This window comes from Cygnus atratus, chromosome 10 (genome assembly GCF_013377495.2).
Source record: "Cygnus atratus isolate AKBS03 ecotype Queensland, Australia chromosome 10, CAtr_DNAZoo_HiC_assembly, whole genome shotgun sequence".
In the NCBI taxonomy this organism is placed as follows: Eukaryota; Metazoa; Chordata; class Aves; order Anseriformes; family Anatidae; genus Cygnus; species Cygnus atratus.
In genome coordinates, this window is record NC_066371.1 from 21,233,500 (window position 1) to 21,251,260 (window position 17,761).

The 17,761-nt window shown below is 37.8% G+C and overlaps 1 protein-coding gene across 1 annotated transcript in view; it reads left to right on the forward strand.

The window, feature by feature from the left end:
* Positions 1–17,761, forward strand: part of CACNA2D3 (calcium voltage-gated channel auxiliary subunit alpha2delta 3) — a 455,579-nt gene that overhangs the window by 293,351 nt on the left and 144,467 nt on the right. The window contains exon 13 of the mRNA XM_035558456.2: positions 4,251–4,384. Within this exon, the coding sequence (XP_035414349.1) occupies positions 4,251–4,384 (134 nt within the window). The remainder of the gene's footprint in view (positions 1–4,250; positions 4,385–17,761) is intronic.

The window sequence follows — 17,761 nt, forward strand, 5'->3', positions numbered from 1 at the left end:
ACTTAGTTATTTGAAACTAACCAATTAAAAAATCATAAAGTCTTTAACATTCTTTCTTTCAACTTTCCTTCTGTTGCAGCCTGATATATGATCTGTGAAATACAGAAATGATATATATATTTTTTTCACGCTAAACTCTTTTTCCTCCACTTGCTAACCTTGACTTCTCTAGCTGTCATACTCTCTGGCAAGGAGCACTGCACAGCTAGCCTGCAACTACATGCATGCCAGTATACATGTGCTGATTTACCATCTGGCTCCTTCCAAACAGGATGCTCAATGTCACTTTCAATCTGGGCAGAGCCACAAATTTTCATTTGTCTTTGAGACCTTTATTTCTTTAAGTTTGTTTGAAATTGATTCAGAATAACAGATAGACTTAATCGTTATCTCTTTTAGTCTTAGGAAATTGGGATAAAAAAATGTTCTCTCTATTGTGCAGTTTAGGGATACGTTTTGCAAGTACTACAGCAAGAAATGAATATTTTGAATGTAACATGCTGCCTGGAGAGTTTTGTGATATTATGTAAGGTGTTCTATCAGATATGAGAAAAGGAATTCTTAAAAACACTACAAGGAGAAATATCTAATGTAATACCCATCCATATTACCAATACTTGTGAATAAACTGCTCAAGTAGGTGTCTGCTCAAGTTGGCTGTACTTGGTCCAGATGCGTCTCTTCTAAATAAACAATAACACACCACCACCAAAAAAACCTACGATGTTCACAATTATCAGTGTCTTGTAATGTGTATCAGACTTTGAAGTGTTACAAAGCTCTTTTTTTCACTTGGAAAACTGACATTAAAACTTTCAGGAGGCAATCAGTAAATTCTGGCAAGGTATTCTCTATCTGAAAAGTAATTTATAAGCTGTGATTAAATAAATTTCAAGGCATAGACATCCAAGTGTTTTTTAAATGAGCCTCTGAGGTTTTGAATTTAATTGAAGTATGATATTAAAAAGTGTTAACTAACTGATTTCAACATGTATGGGTGTGAAAGTATTGTTTGATTAAAAATGACCTTTTCATTGCCTTAGATGCAATGCCAATTTTTCAAGCAGTTAATCTGCTCTGACATTTTAGGCATTATTTAACATATATTAAGGGTATAAGTACAGGTGTTACCCCTTTGTTCACTGTACAGCACTTAGTTCAAGCAGATCTCTGCTCCATTTACAATTTTGCACACTGTTATAAGAGAAGTGCAAATATTGGCATGATATGTACTTGTTGTAGTTTAACCCGGTTGGCAGCTAAGCACCACACAGCCGTTTGCTCACCCTCCCCCCTCCATCTCTGGGATGGGGGAGAGAAACGGAAAAGTGAAGCCTGTGAGTTGAGATAAAGACAGTTTATTAAGACAGGAAAATAATAATAATAATAGTACTAATAATAATAATGTGTACGAAACAAGTGATGCCCAATGCAATTGCTCACCACCCGTTGACTGATGCCCAGCCTATCCCCAAGCAGCCAGCCCCCCCACCCCGGCTAGCCACCCCTATATATTGTTCAGCATGACGTCAGATGGTATGGAATACCCCTTTGGCCAGTTTGGGTCAGCTGTCCTGGGTCTGTCCCCTCCCAGCTCCTGCTGCACCCCCAGCCTGCCCGCTCGCAGGACAGAGCGAGGAAGCTGAAAAGTCCTTGGCTTGGTATAAGCACTGCTCTGCAACAATTAAAACATCAGCATGTTATCAGCACTCCTCTCGTCCCAACCCAAAACATAGCACGCTATCAGCTACTAGGAGGAAAATCAACTCTATCCCAGCTGAAACCAGGACAGTACTGAAAAGTTTATGAGCTAAACAGAACAAATAATACTGGAGTGGTGATATAAAATTGCATAGAAAACACTGAAACAAAACAGTGAGTAAGTCTGTTCTCTAAGGGCAATTATGGTTGTCCATGGGGACAATTGAAAGTATGTATTTGGTAGCAAGAGAACAGGAGAGGTGAACGTAACTGGAGGTCCCATGTTGCACGTCTCCCACAAAGAAATGAGAAGTGTTTTGTGTGCTCTTTCCTTTTAGTGATCTGAATCCTGATTTACAGACATTGTACACTATTTTAAGTAGAAGGAAGAAAGGCAAAAGGCTTAGTAGTCTACTTGTGCTTCTGCTTTTTTTCCTGAATTTCTGTGAGTGACCTCAGTTTTTGAGTATGTAACTTGAGATGTGAACAGGGCCGAACAAATGGCTTCCAATATTGGTTCTCTTTTAAGCTTTCTGAAATGAGGCATACCAGAATTCAGACACTTAGAACTGCTTTAAGGAAAGTGTAGATCACCTGCTGTAAAATGAGGGGTCCACACAGTTCTGGTGTATTTTGAATCCTTGACTGAAAGGTTTATAAGCCACAGTGTGTAAATATATATACATATGTGTGTATATATATAAGTTATAAAGTTACGTGAATAGCTGGTACTGGCAAATTATTGTATCTTGACTAAGTATTGACATTCATTTACACCAAATGAAAAGGACCAGATAGTGAAATATCCCTTATTACCCACAGGAGAGATAACCTCACATTTTGATTTTGTAGTCTCAGCAGTGACAAAATTGGAGGAGGCAGCATTTCAGGAAGAGTAATTTAAACATTGCATTTTCTCATAAGTGCTCTAAGGCAATAATTCATGAAATCATGCTATATTTTTTATTCTTTTCAACATGAAATTGAATTCATACATAGAATTTCGCATTTTCAAGTACAGGTTCCCTAATTAAACTTATGTCAATCAATTTACTCTGTCAGAAAATATTTTCAAAACCTCAGGCAAAAAAAAAACACTTGCCTTAATATTATGTTTAGCATTCGGTTAACCTCCTCACACAATACTAAACTTAACAGAAAAAAATAAATTTTAAATAAAATTCCTTAAGTAGAATCCTGAATATTTGAACAGTATACTGTATACTGTATTATGAGCATAGTATATAGTATACTATGAGTTCGAATACTATACTACTATACTATGAATATCTGACTTGATAGTATAATAAAATTGATTATGGGGAAAAGCTTTTTTCTTATTAAGTTGAAAATATTCATTAAACAACTTCTATGAATCGTCATTTTATAGATCTCTGCCCTTAAGTCTGTCCTTACACTGTGTCTTAATATATACACGTAAATCTATGGCTGGCATGAGATGGAATTTATGTAGAAACATCAGTTCTGTACTCCACAAATTATTGGCAAATGTACCGAATCAGAAAGTTCTAGCTTTCAGACCACAGAGCACCCTTACAACCTTGCCAGGCCTGGCGCTGTCTATAATAAGCACAGCTCAAAAGTTCTTTCAAGCTGCCAAGTTTTCTGCTGAAGCTTGATACTGAAGCTCCACAGCAGATATGATCATGTCAAAAGACTAAAACTGTATCGAGACCTTCCATGAAAATTCCATATTGTTCTTTTCTCACTAAAGGAAATGAATGTATACTAAGGGCATTTGATGCAGTTAAGTAAGGCCTGATGAAACTATAACCTTGAAATTTGTCAGTCCTTTGTAACCTTTTCATGATGTGGGCTCCAGATGCCAAGGTCACTGTGTTGTAAAGGTACTTGACGTCTAAGCAGTGGTAAGGAAGTGGTGGGAGCTCATACAGCTGTGGCCTCTGCTGTTCTCAGTGCTCTCAGGTTGTAGGAGATGTTTCAAAGGATTAACAAAGCTGTGATCACTTAGCCAAGCAATTCTAGTTGCAGTCTCCGTTCCCGGTGACCTGGGAAAATAACATATTGCTGTTATCTGACGTTTAGTAACATTCTACAAGGATGAGCATTTTAGAACATTGACAGCTACTGTTTTGTGTCTGTAGTTCTAATCAGTAATGCTGCTTGAAACCAGACAAACTTTGGATGAGATGTTTTTGTACAAAGGTATTGATACCAGTTTATATTTTTAAAGTATGCACCATTTAGAAACAAAAAATCCCAAAACTTCTTTACTATCAAGCAACAAAAGGTTTCTGGAAATAGAGGGTTTGGGACAGACCATGCAGTGATTTATAGCAGTCTTGGGAATATAGCTCTCCAAGAATGGCTGAGAGTTTTACGGACTTCTTTCACTGGTTACTACTGCTTGAGGCTGCTTCTCATAAAACATTCCTTCATTGCATTTCTCCTTTGCAAATAAACAAGCAGGAAAAAAAAAATAAAGACATAACATATCATACTTCGTGTTGAAATCTTCTTTAATTTGTTCTGCCTGGTTTGTAACTTCAAACTGTGTGTTTTCACAGGCTTTTTTACTCAGATTTCTACTTTAGCTGATGTTCAAGAGAATGTCATGGAATACCTCCACGTTCTTAGCCGACCAAAGGTTATTGACCAGGAGCATGATGTAGTATGGACTGAAGCATATATTGACAGCACTGTAAGTCTGCATAAGAAAGTATTTAATATAGGTTTACTACATATAATTAGGAATTTGGAGTATAACCATTGTGGTAAAAACACTAGTTGTGTATTTCTGTCACTGGAATGCTCCAATTCTATGTGAAAATCAGGATTTGATATCTTTGTTACAATCAAATAGTTTGAAATTACTGAACTTCAGCAGATACTTATACATTGTAAATTACATAGAAAGCAATGAAACAAACGTGAGTCACAGCATCATTTTTGAATTTATGACTGGTGGTTTTACTCGGGTGGGCGGCTGAGCTCCACCACAACCGCTCTCTCACTCCCCCTCCTGAAAGAGGAACGGGGAGAAAATACGATGAAAAGGGCTCAAGGGTTGAGATAAGGACGAGGAGATCGCACAGTAATTATCGTGATGGGCAAAACAGACTCAGCATAGGGAGATAGTAAGATTTGTTGCTTATTACTAACAAGCTAGAGAAGTGAGAAACAAAGGAAAGAAACCAAAAGCACCTTCCCCCTCATCCACCCTCTTCCACCTCCTCCCCCCCCGAGCGGCGCAGGAGAACAGGGGAATGGGGATTATGGTCAGTCTATAGCGCTTCTTCGCCGCCGCTCATTCTCGGTCACTCTTGTCCCCTGTGCTGTGGGGTCCCTCCCACGGGATGCAGTCCTTGGTGAGCTGATCTGGCGTGGGCTGCCCACAGGCAGCAGCTCTTCAAGAACTGCTCCAGATATGGGTCCGTACCACGGGGTCCATCCCTCAGGAGCAAACTGCTCCAACCTGGATCCCCCATGGGCAGCAGCTTCCTCCAGATCACCTGCTCCTGTGTGGTCTCCTCTCCACTGGCTGCAGGTCCAGCCTGGAATCTGCTCTGGCAGGGGTCTTCCACAGGCCGCAGTCTCCGTCGGTGCAGGTCCACCTGCTCCACTGTGGTCTCCTCCACGGGCTGCAGTGTGGAACCCTGCTCCACCGTGGTACTCCATGGGCTGCAGGTGGACAGCCTGCTTCATCATGGTCCTCACCACAGGCCTTAGGGGACTTCTGCTCCGGTGCCTGGAGCACCTCTCCCCCTCCTTCTTCACTGGCCTTGGCGCCTGCAAGGCTGTTCCTCACTCCTCTCACTCTCCCAGCTGCTGTGTGTCACAGCATTTTTTTTTTTTCCGTGTCTTAAATATGCTCTCACAAAGGCGCAAAACAACATCACTTATTGGCTCAGCTCTGGTCAGCAGTGGGGCCCTTATCAAACATGGGGCAGCTTTCTAGATCCTTCTCACAGAAGCCACCCCTATGGCCCCCTGCTACCAAAACCTTGCCACGTAAACCCACTACAATGACCTCCGAATGTACATTTTTGTTACTAAAAATGGACATTGAACAGAAATTGATTGGATTGAGTAACCATTTCTTCTATATGTTTTAAAACATATAGAATATATGAATAAGTCAGTATAAAAACAGATTGACAAGAATCAATATTTTTAGTATAGAAAGGTGGATGAACAGCTAGGTGACAACTGTGATGTCCTGGGGGAAGAACAGCAAGAAGATTCTGCCTTTTAGTGTGGATTGAATGGGTGATCTGTTAACAAATTTGTCACAACCTTCTAATTTTAACTTGATATCCTTGTGAAACATTAGAGTTGAAGCAGAATTTTCTGTTATGCAGTGACTGAGCACACCATCTTTTTTTAGTATCATTTGGGGTAAAAATTCAGATTTGCAGATAAGGGTTGTTCATTTTCATGTGTTGATCTAAAATAGCTTTTAGTTTATTTTCTTATTTTTTTTTAATCCAGTTAACGTATTTTGGTTTGGTTCTATGTTATACATAGAACAAGAGTTTGCAGCAAGTATCTGTCAAATGGTACAATATGATGCCAAGTATTTCATGTAATGAATAGAAGATCACAGATGACTAGTGGCAATTTTTTTTTCTTCTTTTTGTTCTATATACCTCTGGAAAAATAGGGCAAGGCAGGAAAAACTCACCGGCTTCACTTTTTTTTTTTTTTTAATGTGATTTTTCATTTGTTTTGAAAGTCTGGAATGCTTTCAGGAGGTTTAAACTGATGCAAAAATCTTAAAAAAAAAATCACAAAAACAAAACCAAAAAACCCACAACCATGCTGTGAATAGAGTTTTGCTTCATCTTCTCGTTTGTTTAGGTCTTTCCTATTCTTCAGCTGGTGCTATGGGTAATATAAAATAAATACTAAACCCGTAGCTACTCAGAAGAAACAAAAACTTGCGTGGACATAAGGTTTTATTTTTTCGGAGCAACTTCACTCATCTCTATTCCTTTTTTTAAGAAGGTGTTAATCCAGTTTCTTCTGTGTTCTCTTTCTGTTATTGAAACGCAACAGGGTGAGAAGAAAACTACCTCTTTTTCATTCCATGAAATGGGAAGATGACTAAGAAAATCTGTTTCTCATTCACCTCTTGGATTTATATTCTTGAAGTAATCAATGTGTATATGTTAAAGGGAGTTTGTCTATTTGCTGGAGAGAGTAGCAGAAAAAGATCCATGTATATGGTGTTTTAGTGCAACTCTCCTTTTTGCTCTTGGCCTTTGAATCTTGGATTAAAAGTGTTGTTGCAAATGAAATCTTTCTTTCTCAACACCAAGTTCTTCCTTTTCCCTACCAACCAAGTACAAAATTCTGTTTCAGAATTAAGAAACTGGCTGGGTAGCCGGGCCCAAAGAGTCATGGTCCAGTTGGAGGCTGGTCACTAGTGGAGTCCCCAGGGCTCAGTACTGGGGCCAGTTCTCTTTAATATCTTTATTGATGATCTGGATGAGGGGATCGAGTGCACCCTCAGTAAGTTTGCAGACGACACCAAGTTAGGTGCGTGTGTTGATCTGCTCGAGTTTAGGAAGGCTCCGCAGGAGGATCTGGATAGGCTGGACCGATGGGCTGAGGCCAACTGTATGAGGTTCAACAAGGCCAAGTGCCGGGTCCTGCACCTGGGGCACAACAACCCCAAGCAGCGCTACAGGCTGGGAGATGAGTGGTTGGAAAGCTGCCTGGCAGAGAAGGACCTGGGAGTGTTGGTTGATAGCCGGCTGAATATGAGCCAGCAGTGTGCTCAGGTGGCCAAGAAGGCCAACAGCATTCTGGCTTGCATAAGAAACAGTATGGCCAGCAGGGCTGGGGAAGTGATTGTCCCCCTGTACTCGGCTCTGGTGAGGCCGCACCTCGAGTACTGTGTTCAGTTTTGGGCCCCTCGCTACAAGAAGGACATTGAGGTGCTCGAGCTAGTCCAGAGAAGGGCAACAAAGCTGGTGAGGGTTCTGGAGAACAAGTCTTACGAGGAGCGGCTGAGGGAGCTGGGATTATTTAGCCTGGAGAAGAGGAGGCTCGGGGGCGACCTTATCGCACTCTACAGGTACCTCAAAGGAGGCTGTAGCGAGGTGGGGGTTGGTCTATTCTCCCATGTACCTGGTGACAGGATGAGGGGGAATGGGCTAAAGTTGTGCCAGGGGAGGTTTAGGTTGGATATTAGGAAGAGCTTCTTTACTGAAAGGGTTGTTAGGCATTGGAATGGGCTGCCCAGGGGAGTGGTTGAGTCACCATCCCTGGAGGTCTTTAAAAGACGTTTAGATTTAGAGCTTAGTGATATGGTTTAGTGGAGGACTTGTTAGTGTTAGGTCAGAGGTTGGACTCGGTGATCTTGGAGGTTTCTTCCAACCTAGATGATTCTGTGATTCTGTGGATACAGCAGCGTGTGTAGATGCAAGTGCATAGTTCAGAACGCTAGAGGGAGCATAGGGCAGGGATGTTGATGAGAAACGAAATTAAAAAAACAAAACAAAACAAAACGCAGTGGAGATGTTGCATTCTTGAATGAAGGAACTACTTAAATCCAAATTCTGGCTCTATTACTCAAAAACATCACCATTTCTAGTTCTGCTCTCTCTCTTCTTTTTTCATTCTTTTGGCTCAGGCTAATTAACATCCCTATGCACATACACACACACATTTATATATGTCTGAGAGCTCCACTCAGGGCCTTAATGGGTTGGATGGTACAAGAAAAAAGATTTAAAACCAGAATACAGTGATCTGCTTAGCTGCAAACCACCTCTCTCCCCTCCCCTCCCCTCCCCTCCCATTTAAAAAATAAAAATAAAAAAAATCAGGATGAATGGGGACAGTTAGATACAAAAGTCTGGGAATAGCATCAAAGGCAACCTTATAACAAACCAGATGTGCCTCTGCCTCAGCTAGAGATGCCCGAGAGCTATTTTCAGAGATCAATTCCTTAGCCATCTCTAGTGTTTTGGCATTAAAATGCCACCTAAATGGTCCTCTACATCCCCTGGCTTGTTGAGTTTTGCAGGCAGTTTGTGTCCCCGCCCCTCCCTGGATGCATCTTAGACCCTGATAGCTAAGAAATAGTGTCTTGCCAGAAAACTTAAATGTTCTTACATCCAGCAGTGTCAGAACAACCATGGCTAGATTGCCAGGACTATACATATGGATGTAATCGGTGTCACTGTGTCTTGATGGAGTATACCTTCCCTGCTCTTTTCTCACCAAATATGACTTGCTGTGCTGTTTTAGAGCAAGCAGCAGTATGCTGGAGCATACTAGGATCCAGCCAGAAACATTATCATTGACTTGAAGTCTGACTCTTCTGACATAGGAGTGATGTAATCTTAAAAACATGTCACTGACTCTCAGAAGAATTTAATAAATTCCTGAAATCATTTGAAGTTAGGTTTGTGGAGAACTGGGCTGATCCTCATTGTACTCTGTTCAGGAATTTACTTGAGAAATGGTCTTTAGAGGCTATCTTGAGCTAATTCCAAGGTCAGCTTCACAACAGTTGGAGTGTAATTCATGCAGCAGGCTGGTAGCTTAGGCACTGTAAATAACATTAGACTAAGATGTTGGGATTTTAAAGCATGCAAGTTTATCAGCTGGTGTGTAGTCTCCAGATTCTGTCCTGTGATTCTATATTCCACACCTTTCCCTAACATCAGTCTCTTTTCCATTTGTACCTCTCTAGTCAGTAGTTTGATATGCACTGGGAGTAAGCTTTGTTGGATCTGTGCAAGTCCATGGGAAAGAGTATTTGGGGTGTCAAGAGTCAGTCAAGAGTGTCAAGGACAGGCAGATCCTTCTTGATGAAGTCTAATAGAAGAAGAGACCATCTTGCTACATGTTGGTGTTCAGCTGCGTAGCCTAGAGATTGTTCTGTAGGAGTTGCAGGTAGGACAACCATACAGCGGGCCCTAGATGGTGAGGTCTGGACAGCATTCCAACAGACCAGTCTCAGTGTAACTTTTCTGCCTCAAAATTAGGTCAGATTTGGATCTGACATTGCTGCTTTAACATCAGTAGGGCCTACAAGTACCTAATGCTTCAGAAAATAAAATACCTTAATGGGTGCTTAAAAATAGACTTGGATTTCTAAATGAAAGCTTCCAATGGCAGTTTTTGCTGAGTAGGTAATAATTATAAAATATAAAAGTATTTCAGGAGGGGCATAATATTAAAATGGTCAATGACGTCTTTTAAGCATATGTGCAGCCATAGCAAGTCAATACAAATGACGGTACTGGGGGGGAAAAGGAAAAGTGCCTGGGCACTGGGATATTCCAGTAAACTGATGTATAGAACTAGTCTCCTGGGGATTCTGATAATTATCTATAAAGTAGAGAAGCCCTTAAATTCACTCTCTTGATAGTGTCTGGAATGTGGAGAAACGTTACTTTTTTTCTGCAGGAAATAAAAATAAATAAATAAATAAATAAATAAATAAAGACTGGACTGGCACCTGAGTTCCTGCTGCTTAAATGCTTACAATTGACAATTTGTTTATTGGAGCATGTAACTTGACCTACTTGGACCTTTGCTGACTCTTCCTGGTGAAATTTGTTTCTCATAAGCGTACCTTAGGATATTCTCTGGATCTAATGCACCGTTGAGTTCATCTCCTTCAGGCTATTAGTTTCAAGCTGTGAGCAGATTCAGGCATGCATTATCATGTTGACCCTGCTCAGTTTCCATCTGGAGGATTCCTTTGCATAAAAAGGGCAAATTATTATTTAATATTTTGAGATGGCTGGTGCTTCAGAAGTTGAGTTAATTAAAATACAAAAAGCATTCAGAATCATTACAGGTCATGACTTGTCATAATACGAACTGTGAGTGGTTTTTACTCCATACTCTGCTTCAAGTACTGTATGTCCATTCTTCATTCACACTATTCCCACTGTCTCATAGATGTGCATCAAATTATGGATTTTAGTTTAATTTCTACAATTGCTGTAAAAAAATAAAATATATATATATTTAAAAAAAAAAAAAAACAAACAAACAGGAATTTTTTTGGAAATATTTTCCAACCAAGAGGCCGATGCTGTGCTAGTAAGGCAACCTGTCCAACAACCTTGTTTCCCCTTATGGTGGCAGTAAGTTCGGGTAGCTCCACTGAACTAAAGCCTGTTATGCTATTATGCTTGCCTTTTTTCCATCCAGGAGTTTTGAGTGAGGTATTATCCTGTTTACTACTTCTCCCATGCACTCAATTTTCTTTGTGCTCAGTGCACAGAAGAGCTTTTATGAAGTAACAAAAATTAAATACTACCCTATTTCCACTAGCTTCTATTCCCAGATATACCTTCAAATACTTTTGGTAGCACAAGTTAATTGTGCTATTATAATAAGTAGGTGTAATTAGCATTTTTATCATGGTAAAAGGTTCCCTGGGCCTCTATTTCAAAACTAACTTATAGATCGTAGTACTGGAATGCATTAAAATGCATCAGAGTGTTCAGAATGCTCATGTATATCTACAGCAAGTAAATATTGGTAATCACTGCAGAACTGAATGTCAGGAAATGTCATTAATCAGCAGCTGCAAAAAGAAAATTTACACACAGGCAGTAATTTTTTTTTTCTTTTTATGTCAGTTCTAAAAATCAGAAAAGAGTTTTTTTGTTTGTTTTGTTTTGTTTTCCTCAATACTACCTAGGAGTTGGTTACATGATCTAAACTTTCGTTTGTGGTCAGCATCACTTAATCTCTGCTGATTAATGGTTCTTTATTAGAACAAGTCATCAACATTGACTGATTCTGAGGTTCCCAAGAAAATTTCCATTTCTTGCTTTGACATTTATTTAAGTGAATTCAATCAGGAAAAGGAAATCCCATGCTTGGATATCAGGCATTCCATCAGGTAGGTTTGTTCTTAAAATAAGGTTCTTTAAGCACTGCTTTGTCTGCTATGGATCTATAATCATCTTTTAACAACAGAAATATGGGATAAAAAATAAAAACTAGCCCAGGAAATGCCTTTTCATCAGCTCTGCAGCCTAAATTAATTTTCCTAGAAAAAAAAAAATAACAATTCCAACTATTTCATCTTTTCCAAAGCTTCTGTAAGAAAATGATTGCAGTTTGAGGATGCACACCATCTGCTCCAGCAATTATGGTCTGCTGTATTTGCACTGGGATCTTATAGGTAGCACTTGAAAAATAACAATGGTGATCACTGCAGATACTTGTACATAAAACAAAAAATAAATCCTGCATATACTTATATATAGGTGCAATATCCCTTTAGGCTGATTTAGTGGGTTGTCTGTGGAAATCTTCACTGACAGTCCAATAAAAACAATCTGTGAGCCATGACTTCTATGATTTCTGTGGCCCAAAATTTCCAGTCACCATAATTAAGCATTCTCATTTGCTACTGAACAGTTCTAATCTGTTTGTTTTACTGCTGAATCTAGAGTAAATGAATTACCATTAGCAACATTAACTGTTTCAAATTCAGTAAGATCTGTGTCAACTGTCAAAACATAATGAGTGCTCAAGATAGTAAATGAATAAACCTCTCAACTGAATAGAATTAATGCATATTCATTATCTTTTAAGATGCAGCTCAAAAATAACAATGGATGTTCTTTTTTTGTTAGCAAATGCACATCCGATTTACTTATGTTAGGCAGCAGGGTGCTAATCAGTGCAAGGAACACTGTGCCACTTTAATTTGAGTTTAGAGCCCTTGTGCACAACATCAGTACAAGAGACATGGTGCAGCGTGTCCCAGTAAAACATACAATTTGGGAACTGTCCCCCATCCCTGAAATGAAAATCAGGCCATGCACAGGAAAATAAAGATCATAATGACCTGATGGTAATATTGATACTTTAAGAATATGTATGCTATTCCATACAATAAATACAGATTAGGACACGCATAAGCATGGGTACCAGCTGTGCCCATACATGATATGTGTGTGTACCTTTTGGCTTTTGAAGTAAATTACTTTGATAAATTATGTTTGCTTTAATCCATTGCTAGTGCTGGAACTTATACTACATGATGGCAATTTTCATTTATTTCATTAAGTGCAGAATATTACTACAGAGAGCTAATTGCTAGTTGTCAGAACCACTAGAAAAAAATGTTGTAAGGAAACAGCAATATTTATTTTAATGAATTAACACTTTTCATGTGTATAACCATATATAGTATTTACACTATAAAATGCTATACACTGTACATCAAAAAGATGTTTAAAACATCAAAAACACAAACAAAAACAAAAGTCCTGCACTTAAAGAGGAACATAAAATTTCCTGCTGGGGATGTGGAACATGGAATGCCATCTGTATTATATGGCACTGAGAAAACTGATTATGTTTGGACCTCTATTTCATAGCAGATGGGTTCATTAAATTTAATAGCCTCCAGAGCCTTTAGAAACTGTTAAAAACATGTGGAACATGCTGAGACACTTCACTTCTCACCCCACAGTCATTATAACTCTGGCACAGACTATAAATATTACAGTACTTTATTTCTATTGAAACGGATTACTATTAAAATTATTTTTCCTAGTGTACATTTGCATGAGAAATACAGAATGAAAATCCTACTTTTTCAGACTTGAGATATGCAGTTGATTTCTTTAAATGCATTTTACAGTTCTTTGCACTTGGAGGCTTTGATATAGAACTTATTTTTATATTCTTCCTGCAACACCATCAAGCAGCTGTAATGCCACTGCAAAGTTCGGTCTTAAGCAGCTCTGCTCTCAGTGTGGCGCAAGTACGACAAGCATTATATTAGTGCATAGAAATCAGAGCAGTGTTATGTCTTGGCTTCTAGCTTCATGTAGATTCTCTTCTAGTGTTTTATATAATAGGGTAACTTTAACTTTTGTCTCTGTTCATCCTTCATAACTGGAGCAAATAGACACTATTTAATTTCAAAGCAGAGCAGTTCCTGCAGAAATGTTTCTTAGAGTAAAAATTCAGTTCTTTTTAAAAATATTCTCAGAATTTGATTACTAAGGGAATATTTCATAGCTTGTTACTTTTTGATTTTCAATTATTTCAAATGAGAACAGGGAAATTTTAGATGCTTAATATATTTAAGTTTAGATGTTGTAGATGTTTGTGTTTTGACAATTGTCTAATGTTCTTCCACCTTGCATTTACAAGTTCTAATGTTTAAAGTAATATATTTGTGTTTCACAAATTTTGTCATATTTGATCGTGATTTTTTTTCCAGAGAATACGCCAGTGACACTATAACTGTATCACATTATTCTCCTACAATGCAGTTCTCAGTAATGCACCTCCATTTCTGTTTCCTTTTCTGGTGAATGATGCGGCCATCCACAGTTTCTTTTGCTGTTTTCTAAGGTCACACTTGTTTTAGTTAGTCTGACCTTTTTAATGAGAATTTTCTCCTTCACAACACTGACTCCAATTTTGTCACTGACCATTGCTGATATTATTACCAGGAAGTCCAAAACCACTAAAAACCTACTGGGGTAGAGGATGTATGACAAGATTAAATAATGATGACTTCCTAATATAATTTACATTCAAAATATTAGGTAAGAGTTACTAGTTGTTTAGAAGGGGCGAAAAGAATAGTGTAAAGACACAGTAGAGGTCATCACAATAAGCAATGATCTGTCTATAAGATCTCAAATGAGAAGGGCAATAAATGAAAATACACAAGCATGTTCAAATCTTTCAAATCATAGTGTTGTTTTCTACAGGGTTCCCCTACAAGTGCTGTTTATCCAGATCTTAAAAAATTGCAGAGTTCTTGCTTGTATTTGATTAAACTTATTTCATGGAAGTATGGGGGCAGTCCAGTATTTACAGCTTGAATAATGTTTCAGAGCAGTTACATCCCCGAAACACATTATGTGATTGAATTTTGGAAGTCAGAGAATTTGGTAAGTTTTAAATGTTATATGAACACATTTTGCTGTTTTGTGAGCTGTAAAGTGCAATGATATTATATTAGGACTTTCTCATGAATTGTTAAGGTTTTCTCTGTTGCTTTTATCATAAATACGATGTCTCTTGTGCCTCGATTGCTTTGCACCAAGTAACTGTTTCTTCTTATATGAAAACTGATTGTATGTATGTTAAAAAGAATACATAGAATTACAACTGCCTGTAGGGTTCGCCTGCTGGATGTTCTCTCACCAGTTACTATATCCAAATTGCAGAGAATTGCTCTGCTGTTGAATATGATTAACAGGCATATTCATGCCAAAAAGAGTATTGGTCTCATTTGCAGACACCTGCACACTAGAGATAGAGCAGTTGGGACCATTTCCAGCTGTGGTCTGCCAACGAAATACAGCCCCTCTAGGTGAGGGGACAGAAAATGCTTTTCATTTCCAGTATGTATCACAGAGAATTTTCTGTTTTTACTATGACACAGAAATGAAAATCAGAAGGTGATGAGTCACTAACTAGAGGGAGAATTTGTTTCTAGATTTCCGTATGTTATGTTGAATCCTACATTTAGGAAGGCATGTCTGTTGTTAATGAATATAACTACCTAAAGACATTTACATCTGATAACTGTTTGTCTTTGATCTCATTACCTCTCTTCTGAGTGAAATTTAATTAATTATAAGGAAATTGTTGCTATTTGGTCAGATATACTACCTTTTTTCTCTCTGCATTTGCCTTTAGTTTTCACATAATAGATTATTTAGGGTGATAATGTAGGAAAGCAATGAATTTAGCATAATGTACTAAATTCCATCCTTTGATCTCATGTGTCATTCTTTGACTTTCTGGAAGAAAGAAGGCAGTGAAGATGATGTATACTTTATCTGCACTGCTGGAGTAAAAACCTGAAATAATAAGAAAAGACTCATTAAATTATTGCTGCCATTAGAGTTTTGCTGCAGTGGCAGAATTCAGTGCAAAAATGAAAAGAAGAAGAGAATAAAAGGAAATAATCTTCTCTTTTGTCTATTGTTCTGCAGATACTGAAGTTATTTATAGCTCTCATCTTTCTGTATAATCAAGAGACTTCATGTACAAATCACTCATGCACATAATACGGTATACACATTACGTTGTTTTTTTTTTTCTGTTACAGTCATCATGATTACCATTTACTTTCAAGTAAATTTCTGAAGAAATTATTCTGAATTGCACTTTATTTTACAAGGAATAATAGGATGTTTCCTACTGATGTCCTTGCTCCTTGACAAGGTATTTCACCCTTCCTGACATCATTGGAGAAACACACTGTCAGATCAGATCTTTCCAAGCAAGCATTTCCTTTAATGATTAGTTCAAAAATGATCTGTCCAGTTGGTAAATGTCTGATCTTCAACAACAGGAGTATCAGAAGGAGAAAGCTTAGGGCATCTATGTTTTCTCTGGAATTTAGAAAAGCTATTTCACCTGCACTGTTGTCAGATTTTTCAGGAGGAATATGTAATTATCCTAAATATGAGTTTACATTGCCAAGTTCTAGGTAAACCATTAAAATCCCTAAGGATTCTATAGTAAGGATTGATACAAAATGGCTACAGAGGCACTCCATTTAAGGGCTTCTGTCACATAATAATAAACATAATAAACAATATTTTTTAAAAGATGTTTACAATACTGTTTATTTATTGGCACATAAATACTATGAGGGAATATGTATTGGAAAGAGTATAGCAATACCAAGGAGCTGTCCGACTTATTGAGCTTTTAAATGCCTTTTTGTTCCGTTGTAGTCAACAGCCTCAGTTTTCAATATTGTTAGATTTATTCCAGAATAAAGAGCATTGTATTAAATAATGACAAACTGCATATTTGAAATTAACTGAGATCATCTAGAAATGCTCTCAACTTTTATCTTCCAGAATAGCAGAATGTTACCTATTGGCCATCAGGGTAAATTGGGTTTTAGGAAGTTTTGTACTTTGAACTTGTGCAGAATAACAACAGAAAGCTTCCTCCAAAATAAAATAGCATGAGAAAATAGCTCTTTCTACAGAGTGAACGAATCTTTATAGAGCCTGATGAATTCAACTTGCAGTGTGAAGAGTCCATAAAATGCTCCATGGCTTTTTCAATGAAGTGTGGCTATAAAATCCCAGAGTAAAACTAGAATGGTGAGATACATTAGCTACATTCTTATTATAAGGGTATGGAAGCAGTAACTATTCCTCAGAACAGAAATAATGAATGAGAAGAAGCATTGAATCAGTTTTATCAGTTAATGTCAGCACTATCCAGACCTATGATACCTGCCTTCGCATGAACTGGTATAAAAATATTTAAAAAAATAATAATAAAATTTGCTAGATTAGGAGTTAATCCAACTAAGAGATTTCTTAATGTTAGATTATGGAGTATTTATTTATTTTTTCAATTCTTTGTTATGATACATTTAAAAAATAATCCTTGTAACAGTTAAAGACTTAAACCTGCCCTCTGATCTTGTACATCTCTTATATAATATTATCAGTTACTTTTTGCTCGTGCATGCAAACCTGAAAAACACATTTCTGATTTGGATACACATGATGGCCACCTTGCTGTGAGTTTTCGCAATTGTTAATTTATTTTCAAAATACACATTGGGCATTTGATTCTCGAATATTTATACAAAGCCTGAACACTATTTTATGAAGATTCATTTGCTTGGCTTAGGGAATATGCCACCTTCCCTTACAAAGCTAAAATGTACATTTACACATCTATCCAAGCTTATTTCCTGGCTTTCTAACTGTAGCATTTATGCAGTATTTTTACACACAATTTGTTTCTTCTTATTTTTTATGCTGAAATTTTGCGGATTTTTTTTATGATGGATCCCTTGGTGTTTGCCCTTTCATAGAGCAAACTATCATCTCTTGGTAAAAGCAAGAAAAGGTGATTCCCTTCACAAAGATGTTCGAAGCTTTTCATTGAGCAGTTGTGCATAAGCTGCCTTTGCTGCTGCTTTCTGGTGCCCTTTATCAATATCTTCTGTGGATTTCTTCTCATGAAATTAAATTGTGCTAACACTTCAGTGCCTTATTTCTTTCCTTTAAAATGCATCCTCTATTGTTTATCAGCTAAATCACCTTATGAGCGTATGGTATTTGCCTCA